Genomic DNA, 22,079 nt, shown 5'->3' with positions numbered 1-22,079 from the left:
TAAGGACGTATTGTACACAGTTATGAAATAAGTCTGTCATTTAATTCATTGAGATTTTATACCATTACACTCGTCTTTTACTTACTGAAGTTATATAAAAACTTTATATAACCGTCGTTATTATTTGCTTAAATAACTATATTTCTTTTTCTGACTTATTCACGAATCATCGTGACTGTTTCAAATGTAGAAAAAATCGTACAAATACACATATATTTCTATCACCGTTAAAATCAAGTTTGGTGTTGCGAGGTATATATGCTTATACACATTAAAGTATTGTAGGCCATTAGATGACATTATTCGTCGGGCTTTTAATATGTATTCTGAAAATGAAAATTATGAACATACTTCGAACGCCGTCCGCAAATTTGATTATAAATTTTAGGGCTAAATCAAGCATGTTACACCGTATAAAGAACGAATATTTGAACGAATGTTTTAAAGTGTAGTCCACGTTTAATTAGTGACGAGTAAATCCGTATGTAAAACGTTATATAGTATATATAGATATATATTTATTCAAATATGTGCGAATTTTTATTGTTTACGATTGAAATTTAATGCAACGTGCATATATATGTGCACTGTCGTTCAGATTGTGCAAGGATCTATCGACGTTTTAGTGCCAAATTGTTGATGCGTCAGTAATGTGTACTGAAGACTTTTGACAAATTTAGTTGAAGTACGGATTCTAGGAAAAAAGAATATAAAAAACATTTCAGGAATATTTTTTTAGCGAAGTATAAACGTGATTAAAGTAGAGTAGTAATGCCATCGATGTATATACAACATATATAATTCTCCTTTTTAATTCACTTTCTCTTCTCTTATTGGATTAATATAGATCAATGCCAAAATAAACGATAAATGCTAGTTTTATCGTGTACGATATTGTACATCTTATTATTATTGCGACACTTCTTTCAGTTTTGCTATACATTTCACTTTATTCACGTATGATAGTCGACAATTGTCGAATGGAGATGATTGCAACTTGTCCTGCTTATTTTAAAATTGAATGCAGCAATATATTGTTCTAGTTTTTTGTTTTCACTGCACTGTAAAAAAAAACAGGTAAAACATAACCGCGTATTATGACGAATTTTAAACATATCCTCACACATGAAAAAACTAAATTCTTTTTTTTTTATAAAAATATAATATTAACCACAGAGTTCGAACAATTTCGCATGTATATATAATCCCGTGTTATGCCATATACACAAATGTATTAATATCATCGTCGTGTCTCCGAATGTATTTATGTTCAATAAGCCATTCAATCTGTTCCTTTATCATTTTTTTACTCGGCAAGAACATATTTTTTAATATGTCCACTAATTCGGTTTGTAATTGCGCATTGGTAATCTTTTTACGCATCTTCAAAATCTTGATAATAGCTTCCTATAATCACATAAAAGATAAAAATTATTCATAACCATAAAAATTAAAAATTAAAATATTAATCGATATTTTTTTTATATATTATACTGCACTATTTCATGCTTATACAATACCTGAACTCGTAATATTCTGAGTTGTACAATAGATTGGTTATCTTCTTCTCTGCTACGTTCCGTCGATAATTGAAGACGTCCTATCAAATTAATTTTCCCCCGCTTTTGCATCTTGCCATTTTTTCTAATACAGAAATATTGCAATTAATAATTACAATAATTTATTATTATTTTCAGAACTTCATGTTATTTCTCATTACATGAACACTACTCTCAGAAATACAAGCAAGATAATTATTAAGTTAAACAACTATACAATATGCACTGTATGATTTTTTTTTGTAAATAAAAAAATACTAACACAATAGCGAATTCTTGATTAACCCAAAATCTTGTATCGTTTGCAAAATCTTTCGGGGTTGCGGCATGCGGTTCTACCAAAAGAAGTTGCCGTTTTAACTTCGGGAAGGCACACAAAGACCATAGAGTTCGTCTTAGTTCGGGATCCGGAAGTTCAGTGGCTAACCGGAGGTTCTCGTAAGAGATTTTTTCATTGGGTCGTTGATTCCAGGCAAACAATACTGCCATTTGAAAAGTTGTTACGTCTATATCGAAGCGTCCTACTTTATTTGCAAATGTTATCTGCAAATATTACCAAACATTCATGTTAATTAAAAATTGAATAAAATATCTGTTGTTAAATGCAAGATTAGCATATTTTAGAATGTACAAACAAAAAAATTTTGTTATACCGTGCCATTCGACATGTGATGATGCCATTGCAATTTTCTCCCGCTATGTTTTTTCTTATAAAATTCTTCGACCTCCGGAATATAATCTTCCAATTGAAGTGGTAAACTTACGGTGACGCGCTCGCTACCCCTGGCCCATGCGCCTGCATTGAGAATCTGTAAAAATTAATATTTTTTAATTATTCTGTATCTTTTACATCCCATTTTTCAATGCCAATCTTAAAACATTTACGAAGAAATAATATATAATACCTTAATATTTATACTATCTGCAATAGCAGCTCGACATTGTTCTTTAAATTGTTGATTCAAGTCTTGAGATACTTTAATATCTTGGAACATACGAGCTAATTTATTAACAAAATCTGCGGGCATACCAACTTCCCGAAGCATGTCTACCATATTTTCTTCTTTTTCCGAATCTGTTGTTGTATCTAATATTAATCGTCTAGTTAAATGCGCTTTATGATAACGCATAAATACATCCTTATTTTGAACGTACTTTAGCACCAACAGCTGAAATAAAATCCAATACAAAATAAATTTAATCAGAAGATTTTTAAATTATATTATAAGTATATTTCACTGCATATACTGACCACATCTTTCAATTTACTTTCGATTTCATCAGTAGTTAGTTTCTTACTGAGTGGTGTTTTTCTAAGAAGCATATCACAGAAATTCGCTAAGAGTTCCGGACACTTCGATTCGGCTAATCCGTTATTATTAGTAATAGGTCTATTATTTAAAACGGACGCACCGCCGATTCCAGAGCCCTGCCGAGTAGGCAATTCTAATTTAAATACCGTAGCGTCATTCACAACGAGCTTATAAGCTTTATCTCGTGCTGTAAGAAACCGTGGATCATCATCGAACGCCTCTTTAACGAGCGTGGAAAATCTATGGAAAAGATCTAACAGTCTTTCCACGTATTTTTCGGAATCTTGAGTAATAACGTCTACAGCTGCCATCATATCCGCTAGACCTGCGCTCGCAATATGTTCTTCCAAGTTTCTCAACATAGGATTGACACCGTCGGGTACTCTATCCATTAATTTCAGCATGAGGCGAAGTTCTACAATTATTTTTGTTAATAAGCGCAAATTTATAGAAGCAACGTCATAATTAAAAATATCGTAAAATTGTTAAAGTTCTTAAAATTATATTGTGAAATTACAAGGAAAATGTTTACTTACTATCCGTTTGATTATGTTGAATCATTTGTGGACACTCCGCGAGTATCGCCGGCTTAAAGGTCGCGACCAACACTTTTACGCAACAGTCTGTTAATCGTTGCATACTCGCGGTATTCGGTTCCAAGTATTTCTGAGCGCGCGCCTCTTCCTCTCTTAATTTTGAATCAGCATAACGCATATAATTTTCTACACCGTGCATAGAAAGATATTCTGGCGCTTTCATCCAATAAAAAGACTCGGTGGCTTCTATATACGCGGCTTCAAAATTTTCTCTATATATTTGAAGCTTATCCGTCGGATTTGAACACAAATTTACTAAAACATTATTTTATTATTCTTAAAAAATTCTAAAAAAATTTTTATTATATGTAAACTTGAGTTGAATTTTATTTATTACCATAAGATTCTCTGACGCCAATAACTAGTTGGGAATCAAACGCTTCGCCGTTTCTCTCAGCTCGTACTAATTTCATGGCTGCATCCTGTAGTCTTTGTTTTATTTCATTGAATATACTTTGGTTCCAACTATCCAACATTAGCTATATAAAAAAAAATAAAAAAAAATAAAAAAAAAAAAATAAAATAAAATAAAATCGTTAAATATTAAAGGACATTAATTATACAGCATATCACTTAAATCTTTACCTTTCTAACAATGTCGTCGGGTTGATTTTTTTTCTGTGTGCCAGAACTTGATTTTCCTGTAAGATACGTTTCTAATTGTCTAAACGGTGTTGGTAAATAATTACATTGAGTAAAAAATTTTCTCCATTCAGCAATATATGCTTTCAACAATGCCTGTTCCTCTTGATGTGCTAAAACTCTCTACATAAAATAGTGATGTATAAAAAACGATTTTTTCAATGAGATATGTAAAAGAGATATATCAAAGATAAAATTTTAATTTTGCAATTTTTTACCTGTTGAGCTTGTTGTATAAAATCCATTATATCTTCTTGCAATGCATTATGTAATTTATTAGGTCCCCTATCATCCCACAGGCATACATGAACTGAGTAAAACAGGTCTTGCCATTCTCCTTGTGTTACTGGCTCTTGCTTGAGCAGTTTTAATATTATTGGACGCATGTACGGCCATTTATCTTCAAATACGAATTGTGTTCTTTCCTAATTATCAATAAGAATAAACAAAAAATTAGCAATAAGCATTAATAAAGCAGCAAAAGGAAAGAAAAATGCAAGGAAATAAAAATAACATTTAATCCTGAAATTTAACATTAATTTCATCATTTTTCGGGGGGAGAGAGCCATCATAAAGTAAATTAAAATTTAAGCAATAAATAAAAAAAGAACAACTTTTTAAAATGACAATATCGAAAAGATTTAAATATCAGTGCCGCTTTGCGTGCTCGAGGCGACGCACATCTGTTATCAACGGTTTGCTGCGTGATAACGCCGACCCTCGCTCGAACGTGATCTTCGAGTAATGAGTCGTGCCCCTATCTCGCGAACGGTTGTTTATCTGACGGTCCACTAACCTTCATCGCCGCCATCACAAACTCCTCTCGACGTGCAAGACAACCAGGATTCGTAGAATTACGCGTCCACGGGGGTACGCACGCCAGGCGGTTTCGCACGAGCCTGCCGGTCGGACGGGGGTCGTTGGGAACCGGGTGGCTAAATTCCAATCGTTAGCGTGGTACACGACATAGTACGGGCCACATCGCGCCAGGACCGCGATCTCTCGCTCCTCGCGATGACTCCCGGAACGTTGCGCTTCTCCCCCCGGAGAGGAAAAATAAATTCGCGTGTACCCTGCCGGAATTCCTGCGTATCCGCGCGATCACGACAAAGTCCCTCCTTCGAGCACGGCAGCACGTGCCCGTTGAAATTCCCTACGCGACACCCCGACCGATTGGATAGCTTCCACTTGGCGTCCAGGCAAGTTTTCGAATTTACGTGGGGGGTGCGCGAATCTTCATCACCGTGTTCGAAGGGTAACCCTCGGTGTAAACTTTTTTTTTTTTTTATAGCATTATTATTTTTCCTCTCGGGTTCTTTTTATTACTTTCGCCGCTTGCACTGTATAAAAATACAGAAAAATATATAACATCGCTCCCTACAATGAACAAATTGTATGTACGAACAGTACATTATTATTAGTTCACTTTTGATGCAGAGATACAATTGAAATATATATATATATATCGTCACGAATCTGTACAAGTTTAATTTCTGCAAGACCATGGAATAACCTGCTCTTTTGGTCAAATACATTTGTATAAACGGCATGGAATACACCTAGCGATACAATGACGCAAGCTGCTGCAGCATGTACACCGAAAAATACATATGGCACTTTTTGCGGCGACAGCGGCTAGCGTACGTAACTCTAGGCGGCAGAGGCATGGGATGAGAGAACGGGGGGAAAATCAGTCTTCGGCAATCCGGCCGGCGCGGTATATAATACATGCGGCACATGTGAAACTCGACGCACACGACGCTAAAGTCGTGTTCGCTGGCTGCCGTCGCCGCAGCAAACGCCATGTCTGCTTTTCAGTGTACATCAAAACGGCACAATAAATAAATACAAAGGCTAATTTATAAGATGTGCTTAACTTGAAATTAATTTCCCAACGTTGCTTCCACACGCGTTTTGATGTGCCTTAATACGTAGTATTAAAAATGAGAAATGCTTATGTTTAATACGCTTAAATCTCAATTGGATTTACAACAATCGCCTTCCTCTTCTCTTCCTTGTTATTATTGTCTTCTTCCTGTTGCTGCAAATCATCTTGTCCTCTAATTCTAATATTGTGCTTTTCCTTGTACTCATTAATTTCAATTCCCTTCTTCGTCACCTGCTCGTTTAAAGCGTCTATCACTTTTATTAACTGAAAGCACACATAAACGTTATCACTGTATAACCAAAGCATACAATGCTCTGTTCTAAATATATGTAAATGGTATCTACACGATAAATCGCACCTGTTCTTTGTTTGTTACCAGCGCAGGCATCACGTCTTCCACAGTGCGCTCGCACAGAAGCCCACCGACCATCCTGTAGCACTTCCTCTTGGGATCCACATTTTTTAACGTGTCGATAACAATTCTAAAACGTCAGTCGTATTAGTGGGGATAGCGACGAAGTCGTTTTACCGTTCTACTCGAGTTTACTCGTCTTCAAACGAAACATCGCGAAGCTAAAATAGCGGCAAAAGCCCCCCCCGGATCGCGTTCACGGGAGCGATAATTTCGTTTATCAAGCGCGAAAGCGTGCGTACAGGCTAAGCGGACTCATACTTGTGCTCATTCAACTCCATCTCCATCTCGGACAGTTTGTTCGCCAGCATCCTCTGTTCATTTCGGAGCGACTGGAACTCGGTCAGTACTTCCTCGGCGGTTTTCTCTCTTTTCGACGTCGCCTTCGCCGGTTTTTTCTCACTGGCCATATTAGGTATCTCGATCGCGCGACAGCTTCGCTACAACGGTGTCGGGAAATAGAGAGCCAGCGGGGCCACAGCGGGGACAACGACGTCGACAGGGCGCTGCGGAAGAAGAACGAAACGCGGAACAATCTCGTCACGAACGCGCGGCGTCAGGACGAGAACGTGTAGGTAGTGCAGACGGCTAGAAACGGCGCATACGGCCGCAAAAAATCGCCGTGACGTGATCCTCTGTGGATTGCGGAACGCTAGCGCGGCGCTTTCTCGCATAGTCCCAGATCTCTCGGATAGGGATCGCGACAATCGCGACTCATCGCGAGTCGTCACGGGCCATTTTGAAGTATCGTCGTCAGCGAGCAGCTGTGCGCAGGATAATCGTTTCGTTTGGTGTCGGTCGTGAAATGTCAACGCTCGTAGTCGCGCGCTCTGCATAGTCGCGGTGTCGCGATAGCGACAGTGGTTCGACGGCGCGTCTGGCCGCGCCGAGCCGCGACTTGGACGTAAAATCCTCACTGTCCTCCTTGTTGTCGTCATTGTCGCGGGTGGTGGCGTGAAACTTGGTCGCCCCACGGGGGGGAACAAAGAGCCCCCGTGCGATCACCCGTCAGCGCCTTTTATCAGCCTTGACCCGCTCGTCGACAACAGTGAGTGTTCCATCGACGAAAATAGTCCTCGCCAGCTCGGAAAAGATTTCACTCGGCGAACGTTTAAAAAAGAAACTCCCCGCCTCGCTTCACGTTGACTAATCTGCGCGATATATCGTGGACACGTATATACGCGCAGCGAGAATGCTTGAAACGCAATACGGTGATACGGGTGCTATCTGCGTTGTTGCACTTTTGGCTCTGGATTTCTTTGTGTGTATATGTATCACTTTTATATATACGCGTATATGCTAATATATACGTAGACGTTAAATCTGTAACAAATATTTTGGCATTATTTAGAAGTATAAGCATCACATTTGAATGCAATTCAGTATGAGCTTGTAATAAAATTGGCTGTGGTTTCAGATTTTGTGAGCTGTTGAAGTTGATGATATCTGAGGAATAAGGAGCTTTCATCCACCAGTACTTATTTCAAACTTGGTGAAAGATTTAAGATTTCTGAAATTGTAGCTGTGTTTTGCAGTGATGAAATAATAGCTATATAAGGACACTTTAAGATGTGTACTTGTCTGAATTATATTTGCAATCACTTCTATTGCATGTATTCCATTGGTAAGTACTCATATATATTTATATATATTTTTTTTTCCTTTAAAAATAAAATTTTTATAACAAGTTATTTTTTTTTTTTTTTTTGTACTTATTGTTTTAGTGCACATTGTATGGGAAATTTAAATCAGACAAAATGAGTAGTGAAGGTACAGAAGAAAGCCAAAGGCCTCTGGTCCTTGAAGAGATAAGTCTTGCTTCATTGCAGCCTGTATTTCCAGATACAAGTAAAAGATGTGTAGATGTGTGGATTGAGAAGATGAACAAAAGAGTACTGACGAGTATTAACTTTAGAGAATATTGGCGAGTTTGGGTGCCAAAAATATACAGTCCCGAGCGTAATGGCAATTGTTTAGAATGGGTTATTGACGAAGATACAGCAAACAGGATGCTTCTTAGGACTTTAGAGGAATTTATTTGCGGCGGCGATCCGCAGGTGATTTTGAAAGAGCTTAGTATGATGGATAATCCACCGTCCATATGTGGCAGAATGTTTAAGATGGGCGAACCGACTTATAGCTGTAGGGAATGCGGTATGGATTCTACCTGCGTTCTTTGTGTAGATTGTTTCAAACAATCAGCTCACCGAAATCACAAGTACAAAATGGGCACATCCAATGGAGGCGGATGCTGCGATTGTGGTGACACAGAAGCTTGGAAGAAAGAACCTTTCTGTAAAACGCATGTTGTGGGAACTCAGACAAAGGAGTCGCGCGGTAACAAATTACCCGGTGACATTGCAGAGAGAGCAGTAGTGGCTTTTGAAGCATTATTGGAGTATTGTTACGAATTACTGACTCTGAGATACACTGTAGCGTTACCATCGAATCTCTGCATCAGAGACACAGCATTTTATTCACTCACGTTAGATCAGTTAGATATTTTCGATACTTACTGCACTGTGCTCTTCAACGACGAGCATCATACTTTTGATCAGGTAATAAACATGCTTACGCGTGTTCTCAAATGCTCGCATAAAGAAGCTGTGGAATATGTGACTAATGTCGACAGAGAGGGCAGAGCTGTGATAAAATGCGCGATATTTCGACATTGCAATGAATTGCGTGGAGACGTCGAGAAATTCACATATAGGCATAGTAATCGTCCGCTCAAGGTGCTCGTCCTTCACACTCACATAGTCGCCCATCAGACATTTGCTATAAGACTGCTCAATTGGTTGCAACAATTCATAAGCCACTGCGAGGGTTTCCGCGTTCTGTTTAGTAACATTGCTCTCAACACTAAGTTATCTGATATGTCTGTTGTTGTAGGTATACTCACGAGAGATTCGCAACTGTGGAAGTCTGCCAGAACAGTATGGCACAGATTACTTATTTATGGAATGCTTATGGAGTACGAAAGTAAAAAAGCACTTTCCATTGTATTCTCCAATAATTATGCAGTTGTTATGAAAGATTTCATCAAAGATGACCATGATCACTCGTTCTCGATTGTCTCGCTCTCTGTGCAGTTATTTACTGTACCAACTCTGGCGCATTTGCTTATCGCACAGCACGAAGTATTATTCAATCTGTTGACTACGTTCATATCGGAGAGCTCCCGTCGTTGTAACGCAACTGGAAAATTGGAGTTTGAAAGAAATATGTCGCATCATAATTTCAAGCGAGCACAATATATACTTTATGATCTTCGATACCTGCTGAGCGCAAAACCAGAAGAATGGACGAATGAATTGAGACGTGGATTCTTGCTAGGTCTCTCCCTGTTATTTACTCTTCTCTCCAGTATGCAGTGCATGGATGCAGTACTTCGACAAGTCGGGCAACATATGGAATATGAGCCAGAATGGGAGTCTGCGTTTAATCTACATATAAAACTTTCACCGGTTATCTCATTGGCTTTGGAGTGGTGCAGCTCGGATCGCGTGGTTTTGATTAAATCTTTTATAGCGCTCCTGAAAAAATTATATGAACAGCAAGGAAATGAACAGCCGCCGAGCCAGGTGCGAGAGCTGGCAGATCATAGCGCAACATGTCTACAATACGACGTGGCGTCCGAACCAGTTTCTATTCATCTACCGCTCTCGAGATTCCTCGCAGGTTTATTTCTGCATCTGGAAAAATATAATTTACACTTTCAATCTCCCGAATTCAATAATTCGATGAAACCGACGCCCGAACAAATTATCGATCCTGTATTGACAGCACAGGCGATGATCTCACAAGTACACGCGGGTATGTGGCGGCGAAACGGGTACTCCCTGCTGAATCAGATGTACTTCTATCACAACGTCAAATGCCGCAGTGAAATGCTAGATCGAGACATCGTTTTATTGCAAGTTGGCGCGTCACTGATAGAAAGCAACGAATTTTTAATTCATGTTTTAAACAGATTTAATCTCCTTAATTGGGTACAGCCAGATTTTGAAGTAAACGCTTTGAAGAATCCGGAAGAGGATAGTATGCGGCAAACGATTAATTTAGTAGAAGAATTTTTGGGCTTGCTCATTACGATCATCGGTGAGAGATACGTCCCCGGAGTCGGTCAAGTGACTGCAGACGACTGTCTCAAAAAAGAAATAATACAACAATTATGTATCAAGCCTCTCTCTCATTCGGAATTAAGCAAAACGTTACCGGAAGATGTTGTGTATAACGTTCAAAGCGAATTGGAAAGAGTGATACACGAAGTAGCTGAATTTAAAAAACCGGTGCATACATCGGCAAAGGGTGTGTACGAACTGAATCCACACTTGTATTCAGAATACAATGTATTCTTTTATCATTATACAAAGGAAGAGCACAGTAGATCTGAAGAGGTTCAACGAAAGCGGCGGAAAGCTCAAGGAGAATTAGAATGTTGCCCGCCGCCTAAACTTCCTAAATTAACAGAATCGTTTAGTCTGGTGGCAAATCTACTGCAGTGCGACGTTATGCTTCATATTATGCAGACAGTATTGGAACGCGCGCTTAATTTCATAGCAAGGAGTTTCTCCGAGCCACAGGTACACAAGGTATTATATCTAATTGGTTATGCGTTGCAGGAACAAGAATCTGGATACTATCCTTTCCTTGCGTTTCCCGAGCGAGCAGCAAAATGGAAAATTTATAAATTATTAGAGAATTTGACTAGCAGTCCGCGTATGGATGCTCACAAAGATCTGCTTACGTGGGTCTTGGCAAAATATCGTCAGGTCGCTAGTTTAACAGGAAAAGAAACTAGTCCAGCGCCTCTTCAACTCGAGCAACAGCAACAGGCGGGTGAAAGTGATGCTAACAAGGAAACAGATAAAGAGTGGCGAACGAAAATGGCAGCTCAGAAACGTGCTAAAATCATGGCACAAATGGCAGCTATGCAAAATCATTTTATGATGAAAAATGCTACTCTGTTCGAAGAAGCGAGCTTAGATATTAATAGTAAAAGCAATGGACGCGGTTCCGCCATGGATTTGACGGAGGCTTCTTCTCAGGAAGGTACTCCGGTCGCCGTCGGCATTAACCAAACTAGTAGGTTGTGCGAGCAAAAAATGTATACGTGTATTCTGTGTCAAGAGGATCAAACTGTAACGGAAAATGGTTCGACAATGGTTTTAGCTGCGTTTGTTCAGCAGTCTACTGTATTGTGTCAACGCCACGGAGATTTTCAAGAAGCCGATCCACTCTATTTATCAGCGAAATTAGGCATGTCGCCGTACACGAGCACATGCGGCCACGTAATGCATGCTCGCTGCTGGAATGATTACATCGATAATGTACTTGCCAAGGAAAATCGAAGACCTTATAGAACACGACAACAGATTAGCTTCGACGCTGACAACCATGAATATCTCTGTCCGTTATGTGAATGTCTCAGTAATACCGTTCTTCTTCTTGTACCGCCTTTAGGTATGTTGCAGCCAACTTCAAATCCTCAGCCGGATATTACTTTTGAAACGTGGGTGAAAGTAATGTCGCTCACGATGGAATGCAAACCGAATAGAAAATTTGGCAAAATAATTGATATGGAAGATGGAAGATATGAGGAATATGAATGGGAAAATGAAAGAATAGTTAATCCTATGACGGTTCTCCATCAGCAAATTCCACCGGCTTGGGAGCCTTTCCAGACGCAGTATTCGCGATCTGGGCCGCACTTCGCGCGAAGATCTGAAATGATAATCAACATGTATGCTTCACTTTTTGTACAAAGCACGTATAAAGGATTCGGTGTTCCCGACGGCGATGACCCGAAGGTGCCTTTATTAGCCTGGAAGTCAGTATCATACACGATTCATGCAATAGAATTTCTGTTGCGTGACATGGATAAACCACTGCTGGGCGCTATGACTTCCCGGCAAGGCGACAGTCTCGAAAGTCTTGTACGAATGGCAGCTCTCTTAGGTTCAAGTTATTCAAATCGTGCAAACGTATGGTCGCAACGCGAAAAAATCAAAATGTATGGAAGATCATTACTGACAATATTGATAGAAGCACCGTCTACTGGACCCAGTATCTTTGACATCGATCCTTTCGGCGTGTTAATACCGCTTATTAATACGTTGCCGAGCATTTTTCACACGAAGGCACAAGAGCCGGCTCCGAATCCACCGCCGATCGTCACGGGCGATGTATTTGATTCGCACGTGCTTAAACTCGTGTTTCTGAGTCACATAGCAAAAATTCTGTATACGTCAGACTTTACTGACGCAATGGAGCTGGATAGTCACGAAACGGAGAACGTCAACGAAGACGAGGAGGAAAACATAATTGAGACTAAAATGGACTTCGCTTTGTTTCATATTTTAGGTGTACATTACGATAAACAAAGAGCAAGCGACGTATGGAGACGAGTGGAAGCTGCTTGTCGACCCTTTCTTCGGTGTTGCGCTATCTATTTTCATTATGTGACGGACGTGCCACCGCCAAGCGAATTAACACAGGTGCGTGGGGACACATATGAAAAACTTTGTCAGTACCTGGGACTGCCCACTACCTGCGACGCTTTAATTTATTCTCATCTGGAAGTTACCTTAAAGCTGATGGCCGTGTGGCGAAGACATCCCACCGTCTGGAATCACGTGTCGGGTGAAAAAAAGGTGTCGATAATCAAGGATCCGTTGAAAGTCAATAAATTAATAGAGTTACCGGACGATTACAGCGAGCTCATCAACTCTATATCTCAGTTCACCTGTCCGAACAGCGATCGGGAAGACTCACGTAATCCGACGATGTGCCTAGTTTGCGGCGAGATGCTTTGCTCGCAGAGCTACTGCTGTCAGATGGAATTGACGAACAAGTCTTCGGTAGGCGCGTGCACGTTCCACGCAAACAAGTGCGGCTACGGTGTCGGTATATTTCTGCGAGTACGCGAATGCGAGATTCTGTTTCTGCGCACACCTAATCGCGGTTCCTTCGTTTGCCCGCCGTATCTCGACGAGTATGGCGAAACTGATCAAGGTTTGAGACGTGGTAACCCATTGCATCTCTGCCACGAGAAGTACCAACGGTTGCATCATATATGGCTCGGTCATGGAATTCACGAGTCCGTCACCCGGGCGTTCGAACAGTCTTCAAACAACTTGATGCCGACCCAGTGGCAACATCTGTAACTCCATGGAGTCCAGCCACGATGCGACAGATCTGATGTTTAGACACAAAATAAAAAATAATGTGAGAAAATATTTGATTCTTACGCTTAAACGAAACTGTAGCAGCCTAAATATTGATTGCTGATCGTCCACAATTTTATTCGCGTTTATACCGAGATCGACAAAATTAATTTATTCAATGCGCGCACGAAATTACGGCTTTGTATATTTAAAAATGATAATTGCATGCATTAGTCTTTTTTTCTTTCATCTCTCTGTTTCATCTCGCGTTGCAATCGTTATTTTTACAGTTTACTAATATATCGTACTTTCAAAGTTACAAAATTTCTATTTTTAATTGTTTTAAAATTAATAAAATTTCTATATTATCTGTTACATAAATTAGTATACGGCTCCTGTTCTCGTATTTATTATAAATATTTATTAAAATTATTGCGAAGATTGTTGCATACATATTTTGTTGCTCATAGATGCAAATCTGTGACTAACGCGATACTCCACCGATTGTCACATATTTTATTTTATTTTATTATTTTTTTTTTAATAAATAAAAATGTAGGACTTTCTACATATACAAATGATGGAGCTTGCGTTCTAATCTTTTCAGAGACCTAGAATAATGAGTAATAGGTAATTAAATATCCATATCATCGTGTAAAAACTGCTCTTAATATTTTTCGTGCGCGAAATAAAACGGTATGATTAGCAATCGACAAATGAACAAAAAAACGAGTGCTATTACGGTTTTTATAGTTAATTACGAATTATTCTAGGTCATCGAGTCTTTTTTTTCAAATCTTTCTGTTCTCGTCCCCGCTTGGCGCGCATAGAACATGAAAAGGAAACAGAAGAAAAAGAAGAACTTGTGATTATATCGGATGGAGTAATTTTTAAAGTCTCAGTAATGTGTGAAATAAATAATACGTAACTCTTAACGTTTGTTTCTCTCTCTCTCTCTCTTTCTCTTATCTTTCTATCTCTCGTCGCTAGTCTCTTTTTAGATGCTACTGGAAGCGATGTTAACTGCTCCGAGATACTGAAGCTCCGGCGTCGTACTTGACTCTCCGTTTGTTCAACGCATGCGATTCTTCAGCTAACTCTTACGTATCATGTAATCGAATCTAGAAGATAATTAGGATTACTATTATTAGAGGGCGAAGGGTGTGTAAATATTAATATTGTAATATTGATAAATTACTCGTCTTTCATTTATGTATCCGCGATTTGCTGTAAGATGACAACGCGTAAGATGTAGCGCGTTATTTTATCAGAACAACTTTTACTTTCTTATATTTTTTTCTCTATCACCGTAGACCTGGATGCTTTCGTCATCGTGGTTTAAGATGCGACACGTTTGTCAAGATCGATAAAAAAAAAAAAAAAAGAAATTGCAACGCATTTCGCGGAAGACAACAACTGCAAAACGGAAGAACATTACAACGTTATTGCGCTCGTCGTCACATCCGGATTGCTTGAACGAAATTACGATGCCTTGGCAGCTGATTTTTGTAGCAATACACACGAGAGGTTGTGCCGCTGTACATTAGATTGCTTATTGTAAGATCGATAATGCATTGATCAATTAGCGTTTTTTGACGATATTCTCGCGAGGATACGTATATATTATATACGAGTTACATAATTGTATTTGTTATGGACGGCAGCATATATTAATGTGGATGTACCACACGTCGTTAATTGTACATTGATTTAGATGTATTTGTACTAAAAATTCGCAGAGCACGATGATTTTGGAATATTAAATTATTTGGATGCTGAAGTGGCGATCGTAGCGCAGTGACACGTGCGCTTAAAAAGAAATTAAAGATCTAAGTTTAAATCCGCTTGAAAGTCCGTCGGCGGGTTTTATTCGATCGCCACCTCTCTGACGGAGGTACTCTCGGCAATCCGACAAGGTGGAGGCCACATGAGAGACGTAATCTCACGAATCCTCTTTAGATTTGTGCGTGCGCGATGGACTAACTCCATCCATAGTAAAACGTAATTATGTCGCAAATACTCAATTATATAATAGTTGAGCAAACCAGGGGCAGTTATATGCTCTTGTTGCGCTATTAGAAAAAAAAATTATTCAGACGCTGAAATTTGAAAGGTCTTAGTAAATAGAAATGTTCAATAATAGGTATTTCTTTTAGAATTTTGTTTATATTCTTACCAAAAGTTTTATCGTTAAATAAAAAATAAAAATGTATAAGATAAATTTTTATTCTTTATTTAGTGAGGTACTCCTCATCTACCGAGGAGGATCTTAATTGAAATGGCAAAACGTATTGATCGCCGCTTCATACATTTGCGTCTTTCCCTCGATTTTATTCTTTGACCGTTGTTTGCAGAACGAGAGTGTATTATAAGATACTTGGCAAAAGATTGATTTGTACAAATTCACGTTATTTATATTCAGAATTAAATCAATAAATTAATACTGGAGAGAAAACAAAGAGAGATATTTTATTGTAGATAGAAATTCATTATTTAATCTAATTTGCATGTATTTTTTTTAAGAAACATTCATGAACCATAAAAAGGTTTTTTTTTTTTTTAAGATAATTGATCATAAAATTCAGAAAAAAATTAACAATTAGCTCATTAGTTAGCTACCAATTTTTTAATATAATAAGAATAATTATTTTCTTGCTTTCAAAGGAAAAATAATTAAATTACTGCTTGAAAAGAAAACTGCTTATTTTTCTGTATTAGTGGCAATTTAAAAGCCAATAATTTAGTTTCAAAAAATTAATATTGATCGAATTATGTGAATGCATATCGTATTTGTATTATCCAAACGAAGAAAGATTTGCATCTTTTTTTTCCGTATAAAGAATTTGAATAAATCTTACCCCAAGTGTTTGCAGAAAAGTTGATCATGTTGAATGCGATGTAACTTGTCGGTTTCCACGGTTGTCCACGACTATGCAAACCCGTCTAAACGGGCCTTAAGATAGAAAAGTTAGTCGCATATGTGAGTGTGTACGAGACGTTCGGTCGACTTAACCTCACTGAATTTTCCACACGTATATACGGTAAGGGAAGAAGTTTAAAACATTTCCAGCGAGACGGTTCCTGAAAAAAACGGCAAATTAATATAAATAACATAAAAAACATAAAAAACGGAAAATCAAAAATGTGCCAATAATCTTGATAAAATATTAATTAAAAAATTCGTTAGTTTTAGGAAGAAAAGAAATAAACTCACTTATGAGGAGATTTTGCTGAAGAAACTTACTCGTGACGAAATAACGTTTCGTTAATCGTGATCGCCTGATCGAATGCATCGTCTGAAAGGTTTTAAGACGGTGGTGCGTTAGAGAAAAGCAAGAAAATGTTTAAAAAGTACGTGCCGGCTAATAAGTGTAACAAGAATATCCGAATAGTGTAATATACTTAAACAATTTAAATATATATAAATATATTTAAATGTATACTAACGTTTGCTAGATTCGATGAAAAGGACAGTGTTTCCGGGGTTCAGCAGTTGAAATCCTCCGTGCAGAAGGGAATTCGTGCAAAACTCCTGGAGCTGTATCCTCACTTGGAGAGCCATATAGACGTTATAATACCAAAGAAAGATGCTTTTCGTATTGTGAAATGGTAAATAATAATATATATTAAAGTAAATCATTATAATTTAACCATTTTCTGTTCTTTTTTTTTTTTTTTTTTATATCAGTCACGATCACATAGAGATCATAGTAAACGCAGCGGGAGACCTGTTATTCTTTCGTCAACGAGAGGGTCCATGGATGCCTACTTTAAGATTGTTACATAAGTGTGAGTTTATTTATTTATTAAATGAATAAAAAATGGAAAACATATTTTCCATTATAATACATACATATTTCAGATCCATTTTTCCTGCCGATGCAACAAGTCGATAAAGGTGCCATTAGATTTGTTCTTAGCGGTGCCAATATAATGTGCCCTGGTTTAACGTCAAAGGGTGCAAAGATGATGACTGTGGATAAAAAAACAGTTGTCGTATCCTTTTAGCAGTAAAATTTTATAATTATGATACCATTTTAACAATTTTATTTTATCGATAATGAGATACAAATTCTTAACTCAACCTGCTGTAGGCTGTTATGGCTGAGGGCAAGCAACATGCGTTAGCTGTTGGAATTACAACATTATCAACCGAAGAAATGTAAGCTGAAATTATTTTTTTAACATGTTTTTAATCATTCTATGTATTCTATTTTTTTATTTTTAGTATCAAAGTGAATAAAGGAGTAGGCATCGAAAACTGTCATTATTTGAATGATGGACTTTGGCAAATGAAACCAGTGAAGTAAGACTGATTATACTATGGATCTATAAAAGAATTTTACGTACGAATGTTCTTTTACCTCTTTTTTTACTTCACTATGCAATCATTTCATATGGAATAGTACAATTCTTGGGCGATATTTATGCCCACAACGTTATATGTCGTAATAAAACCAACACTACCATTATATTTTTATCGTATAAATTAAAAAATTACCAAACGAGTTTGTTGGCGCAAGAATATAAATACACAGACATATATAAGTTGTCAAATATAGAAATTCAAAATAAAAATTTGTAAAATAAAGAATATTTAAGTAGATCCCGATTTATTATCTACCTGGCCCTCTTGGTTATCTGGTGGACCAGTACGTTCGCCCTCGCAGTGTCCCGCAGGTGCAGAGTACGGAGCAGGATTGTTGGTATCAGGCGCGGGAGCGGAAGCCACAGCGGCCGTTGTACCGCCTGCGACGTTAGGACCGACGTTATTGTTTTCAGGAGCGACAGTATGAGGTGATTGCGGATGATAGTGCGGACTGTGCGGACTATGTGGACCGTGACCATGAGGACGACCCATAGGATGGGGCGAATACTGCGAATACGGCTGATGATAGTACGGATGAGCATATTGCGGATAAGGTTGATGATACGTCTGTTGTTGAGAATAACTGTAAGAAGGATGCGGCGGTCTCGGAGCTAACGGAACGTTCTGTGGTTGTTGTGGTCCTGGCCCGGACTGATACTGCTGACCGTAAGCCTGATTGGGCGGCATCATTTGTGGAGTGTGAGGATTTGCTACTGGCCCTTGCGATGGTAGAACCTGCGAGCTTTGAGTGGCTTGTGCACTTTGATGTGGCGGCATCGAGTGAGCATTCGATAACATTCCTTGCTGATGAGGATTATGTTGAATAGGCATTCCAGGAGCAGATACCGGTGGCATATTTGATGGACCAGAATTTGCAGTTGCGTTCGCACTCGCAACTACTGCCGCAACTGCAGCTGCTGCTGCAGCAGTTGTCGTTGGTTGTTGCGGCGACATTACCGGAGGCACCGGTGCTTGTGATTGTGATTGCGATTGCGGTGGTTGTTGCTGGGATTGTGATGCCTGCGATTGAGGTTGAGGTTGAGATTGAGATTGAGGCATTATTTGATGCTGTTGAGGTGGCGGCGGCTGATGTTGTGGAGCCGACTGTGACGGCGGTTGATGTTGTGGTGGAGGAGGCTGGTGTTGTTGAGGAGGCTGATGTTGAGGAGGAGGCTGATGCTGCTGGGGAGGCTGATGCTGCTGGGGAGGCTGATGCTGCTGGGAAGGCTGATGCTGCTGGGGAGGCTGATGTTGCTGGGGAGGCTGATGCTGCTGGGGAGGCTGATGCTGTTGAGGAGGCTGATGTTGTTGGGGAGACTGATGAGGAGCTTGATGTTGCTGAGGAGATTGATGCTGCTGAGGAGGCTGATGTTGAGGAGGAGGCTGATGTTGAGGAGGAGCTTGATGTTGAGGAGGAGGCTGATGTTGAGGGGAAGGTTGATGTTGAGGAGAAGGCTGATGTTGCGGAGGAGGCTGATGTTGCGGAGGAGGCTGATGTTGCGGAGGAGGCTGATGTTGCGGAGGAGGCTGATGTTGCGGAGGAGGCTGATGTTGCGGAGGAGGCTGATGTTGCGGAGGAGGCTGATGTTGAGGAGGCGGAGGTTGTTGGAGAGGCGCCGGTTGATGCTGGGGAGGTGGTGGTGGTGGTGGATGTTGAGGTGCTTGTGTTTGCTGCTGATGTGGATGTTGTTGAATCGGATTAACGTTATTGCAATACATCCCAGAGTTAGTCGGGTGTTGCTGATTAGCATTTGGTTGCACTGCTGGTGGTGCCTCATTTTTATTCTCGATATATGGTGGCGACATTTTCTTCATTTCAATATTAGGTTTTTCGACATTAGCGGATTTCTTTTCGATCGAATCGTTATCAGACACCTAAACATACAAATAAGTAATTATTATTTCTTAATTTTTTGCTCGTGTTAAAACCTATGTAAGCGTTATGTATTAATATTATTACATCAGGTTGGCTCTCGTCATTAAGTGATGCAGGGGTCGGGGTTGGAGTAGAATTTGGAGTAGATTCACTAGATGCTGGTCCATCCGAACGATTCTCTTCTAATCCTTTTAGTCTTTCTCGTCGAAGAGCTTCATATTGCCGTTCTACCATTTTATTAAAAGTCTCCTCATCCACTGCTGGTTTGCAATGCTAAAACGTATTTATAATATATTATAGTAAAAATAATTACATTTACTAGAATATGACTAACGTTTAAAAAATAATTTATACCTTTTTTAATTCTTCTTGAAATATTTCACTAGTTTCTATAAATTTACGTTTTTTTGCTTCAAATTTTTCTTCAATCTGTTGTAATTCAGCTTCGAGTTTTTTCTGCAATATTTAAAATACATTTTACCTAACAGTATAAAAAAATATCATCTATTATAACACATATGCATTAACTACCTGATGCATTGTTAAAGATTGTACTTGACGACGTAAAACTTGCATTCTCTGAGTAGTAACTACAGAACGAACATCAGGGACAACTGTATCACTAAATATCTCATTAATAAGTCGATGATTTCTTGTATAACGCGAATATGCCACATGTTTCACAGAATATCCATCATCTTGATCTATTAATTAAATACAAAATTAATACTATAATAAAAAAATATATTTAATAAATATCTATAATAATCACGGTCAATATCTATAATAATCAATATATATACCATCGTCATCTTCGGCCGGTAAAATATCAATTCTTCTATCCTGAGCCGCTTGGCTTTTACTACTGCCCGATGAACGTTCGTGACTCTCTCGATCGTCATTATTTTGTTGTGCCGCACATAACGCTGTGTTAAAAATATTGTATTGTTAAAAAAAATGCAATTTTAGTTTTTATTATAAATCTCTAAATTTAATTATTATATTTACCAGATTTGCCACGATTTTTAGCAGCAATATAAGCTAAGTATGCAGGTGAATTGTGATAAGTTTTTAAACTCTTCTCATACTCTACCTGTTTTAAACAATTAAATAATATGTATAAAAAAATCAGAAAATTATACAACTGCATAAAAATTAGTAAAAAAAATTTATATATACCTTCTCAGCTTCATATTCTTCAATAAACTCTGTCTTATCTTCTTCTGGCAAATCTCTCCACATTTGCCCAATAATTTTACCAATTTCCCATAACTTCAACTCAGGATTCTGAGCTTTAACCTGATCCCATACCTTTCTGCTATATCTCATATAAGGCATAAGCGGTTTCTCTGGTGGCTTTGGTGGCTTAGGCATTCGAGAGTCAGCCTTATCAAAAAAAATATCAAATAAATACATAATATATTACAGCTGTATTTTTAATTTTAATAAAAATCAAATACATACATTGGTATTCTTTCCAACTTTTTGAGGTGTAAATCCTGGATGACTATGAGGGGTTTGTATAAATGGACTCTGGGTGTCTTTCTAAACATAAAAATTGTTTTAATTAGCTTCTAAATTCGAGAAGTATATTTTGTTACAAGTACTCATATACTTACACTGTTCGTCGAACTGCTCGAACTCCCGCCGGAAGCTCTCATACGTTCTGCATAAATTATTATTATAAGTATAAATATTTCAAAACTATATTGTGCCAACTTAAAATTGAGAAAAAAAGAAAAGGATCGATTATACTTACGGTTTGAGGCCACGATGTTCGACGTAGCAATCGCGACCTGCTTGTAATTCGCTGGCAGTGCCATTTTGGGTTAAACGACGCGTCCCGGCAAGTTTCCCTACGAAACGCAGCGTAAAGCTTCGCGGTGTCGGTGTTTCCGTCGATCTTACAGACGTCGGGAATGATGCTGGTCGATTTTTATTAAACCTACAATACGCTTGACGAGCACGCGTTGCAATCGACGATGGTGCACAGTCACGGCGTTGAAGGATTTTCGGCTCGATTAAGCCTCCAAGAATTTCCAGGAAGAGTCAAGAGCCGTCGGTTCACGGTGAAACGCACAAATATCCCGGTAATCTCGCGAAAAAGAGGGATGTTTGCAGAATAAAAGTATGCAAAAGGTATTTTTTGCATTACTTTCGAGCCTTGCACCGTGTACTCTCGCGTTTCGCGTTCATGGACTCGCCCCTTGCTATGGAGCCATAAAACCGGCTTCGTAGAGGCAAGCCAGCCAATA

At 38.7% G+C, this 22,079-nt stretch overlaps 5 protein-coding genes and 1 long non-coding RNA gene across 11 annotated transcripts; 2 read left to right on the top strand and 4 right to left on the bottom strand.

Annotated features, from left to right (window-relative positions):
- Positions 1-20: 20 nt before the first annotated feature.
- Positions 21-5,203, bottom strand: Cul5 (cullin 5). 2 transcript variants are annotated; one of them, XM_070668863.1, is made up of 12 exons: positions 4,907-5,203; positions 4,329-4,535; positions 4,054-4,233; positions 3,806-3,947; positions 3,409-3,723; positions 2,812-3,287; positions 2,465-2,728; positions 2,213-2,368; positions 1,822-2,102; positions 1,521-1,644; positions 1,172-1,407; positions 21-1,061 (listed from the first exon to the last, which is right to left on the bottom strand). In XM_070668863.1, exons 1-11 carry the CDS (start codon positions 4,919-4,921, stop codon positions 1,213-1,215), a joined length of 2,355 nt encoding a protein of 784 aa, XP_070524964.1. In that variant the 5' UTR covers positions 4,922-5,203; the 3' UTR covers positions 21-1,061; positions 1,172-1,212. The 2 variants fall into 2 exon arrangements, with proteins under 2 accessions (XP_070524964.1, XP_070524963.1); XM_070668862.1 differs by having other exon boundaries at positions 21-1,407.
- A 370-nt stretch (positions 5,204-5,573) lies between these two features.
- On the bottom strand, positions 5,574-7,004 carry Pfdn2 (prefoldin 2). The gene is made up of 3 exons (XM_070668900.1): positions 6,672-7,004; positions 6,357-6,480; positions 5,574-6,262 (listed from the first exon to the last, which is right to left on the bottom strand). Exons 1-3 carry the CDS (start codon positions 6,818-6,820, stop codon positions 6,080-6,082), a joined length of 456 nt encoding a protein of 151 aa, XP_070525001.1. The 5' UTR covers positions 6,821-7,004; the 3' UTR covers positions 5,574-6,079.
- Positions 7,005-7,152: 148 nt separating this feature from the next.
- On the top strand, positions 7,153-14,886 carry Ubr1 (Ubr1 ubiquitin ligase). Of its 5 annotated transcripts, none has more exons than XR_011546863.1 (4): positions 7,153-7,458; positions 7,828-8,034; positions 8,135-13,640; positions 14,353-14,514. XR_011546863.1 is itself a non-coding variant. In XM_070668849.1 (2 exons), the coding sequence occupies exon 2, from the start codon at positions 8,168-8,170 to the stop codon at positions 13,577-13,579; it is 5,412 nt and encodes a 1,803-aa protein (XP_070524950.1). In that variant the 5' UTR covers positions 7,153-8,034; positions 8,135-8,167; the 3' UTR covers positions 13,580-13,892. The 5 variants fall into 5 exon arrangements, 1 of the variants encoding a protein (XP_070524950.1); XR_011546862.1 differs by having other exon boundaries at positions 7,153-7,671; XR_011546864.1 differs by lacking the exon at positions 14,353-14,514 and adding an exon at positions 14,570-14,886 and having other exon boundaries at positions 7,153-8,034.
- Positions 13,067-17,135, bottom strand: LOC139109663 (uncharacterized). The gene is made up of 4 exons (XR_011546875.1): positions 17,027-17,135; positions 16,794-16,875; positions 16,438-16,660; positions 13,067-14,700 (listed from the first exon to the last, which is right to left on the bottom strand). It is a non-coding gene; the product is annotated as an uncharacterized lncRNA (long non-coding RNA).
- Positions 16,789-18,183, top strand: Mcts1 (malignant T-cell-amplified sequence 1 homolog). Its single transcript, XM_070668895.1, has 6 exons — positions 16,789-16,930; positions 17,036-17,188; positions 17,268-17,368; positions 17,442-17,575; positions 17,674-17,741; positions 17,808-18,183. The coding sequence occupies exons 1-6, from the start codon at positions 16,920-16,922 to the stop codon at positions 17,887-17,889; spliced, it is 549 nt and encodes a 182-aa protein (XP_070524996.1). The 5' UTR covers positions 16,789-16,919; the 3' UTR covers positions 17,890-18,183.
- On the bottom strand, positions 17,579-22,040 carry LOC139109630 (uncharacterized). Its single transcript, XM_070668859.1, has 10 exons — positions 21,584-22,040; positions 21,444-21,490; positions 21,289-21,369; positions 21,004-21,210; positions 20,833-20,917; positions 20,628-20,750; positions 20,356-20,528; positions 20,179-20,280; positions 19,909-20,097; positions 17,579-19,823 (listed from the first exon to the last, which is right to left on the bottom strand). The coding sequence occupies exons 1-10, from the start codon at positions 21,645-21,647 to the stop codon at positions 18,177-18,179; spliced, it is 2,718 nt and encodes a 905-aa protein (XP_070524960.1). The 5' UTR covers positions 21,648-22,040; the 3' UTR covers positions 17,579-18,176.
- Between the last annotated feature and the right edge of the window lie 39 nt (positions 22,041-22,079).

Source organism: Cardiocondyla obscurior, linkage group LG18 (assembly GCF_019399895.1).
Source record: "Cardiocondyla obscurior isolate alpha-2009 linkage group LG18, Cobs3.1, whole genome shotgun sequence".
NCBI lineage: Eukaryota > Metazoa > Arthropoda > Insecta > Hymenoptera > Formicidae > Cardiocondyla > Cardiocondyla obscurior.
The sequence above is the reverse complement of the archived record's forward strand: the minus strand, read 5'-3'. Positions and strand labels throughout refer to the sequence as shown.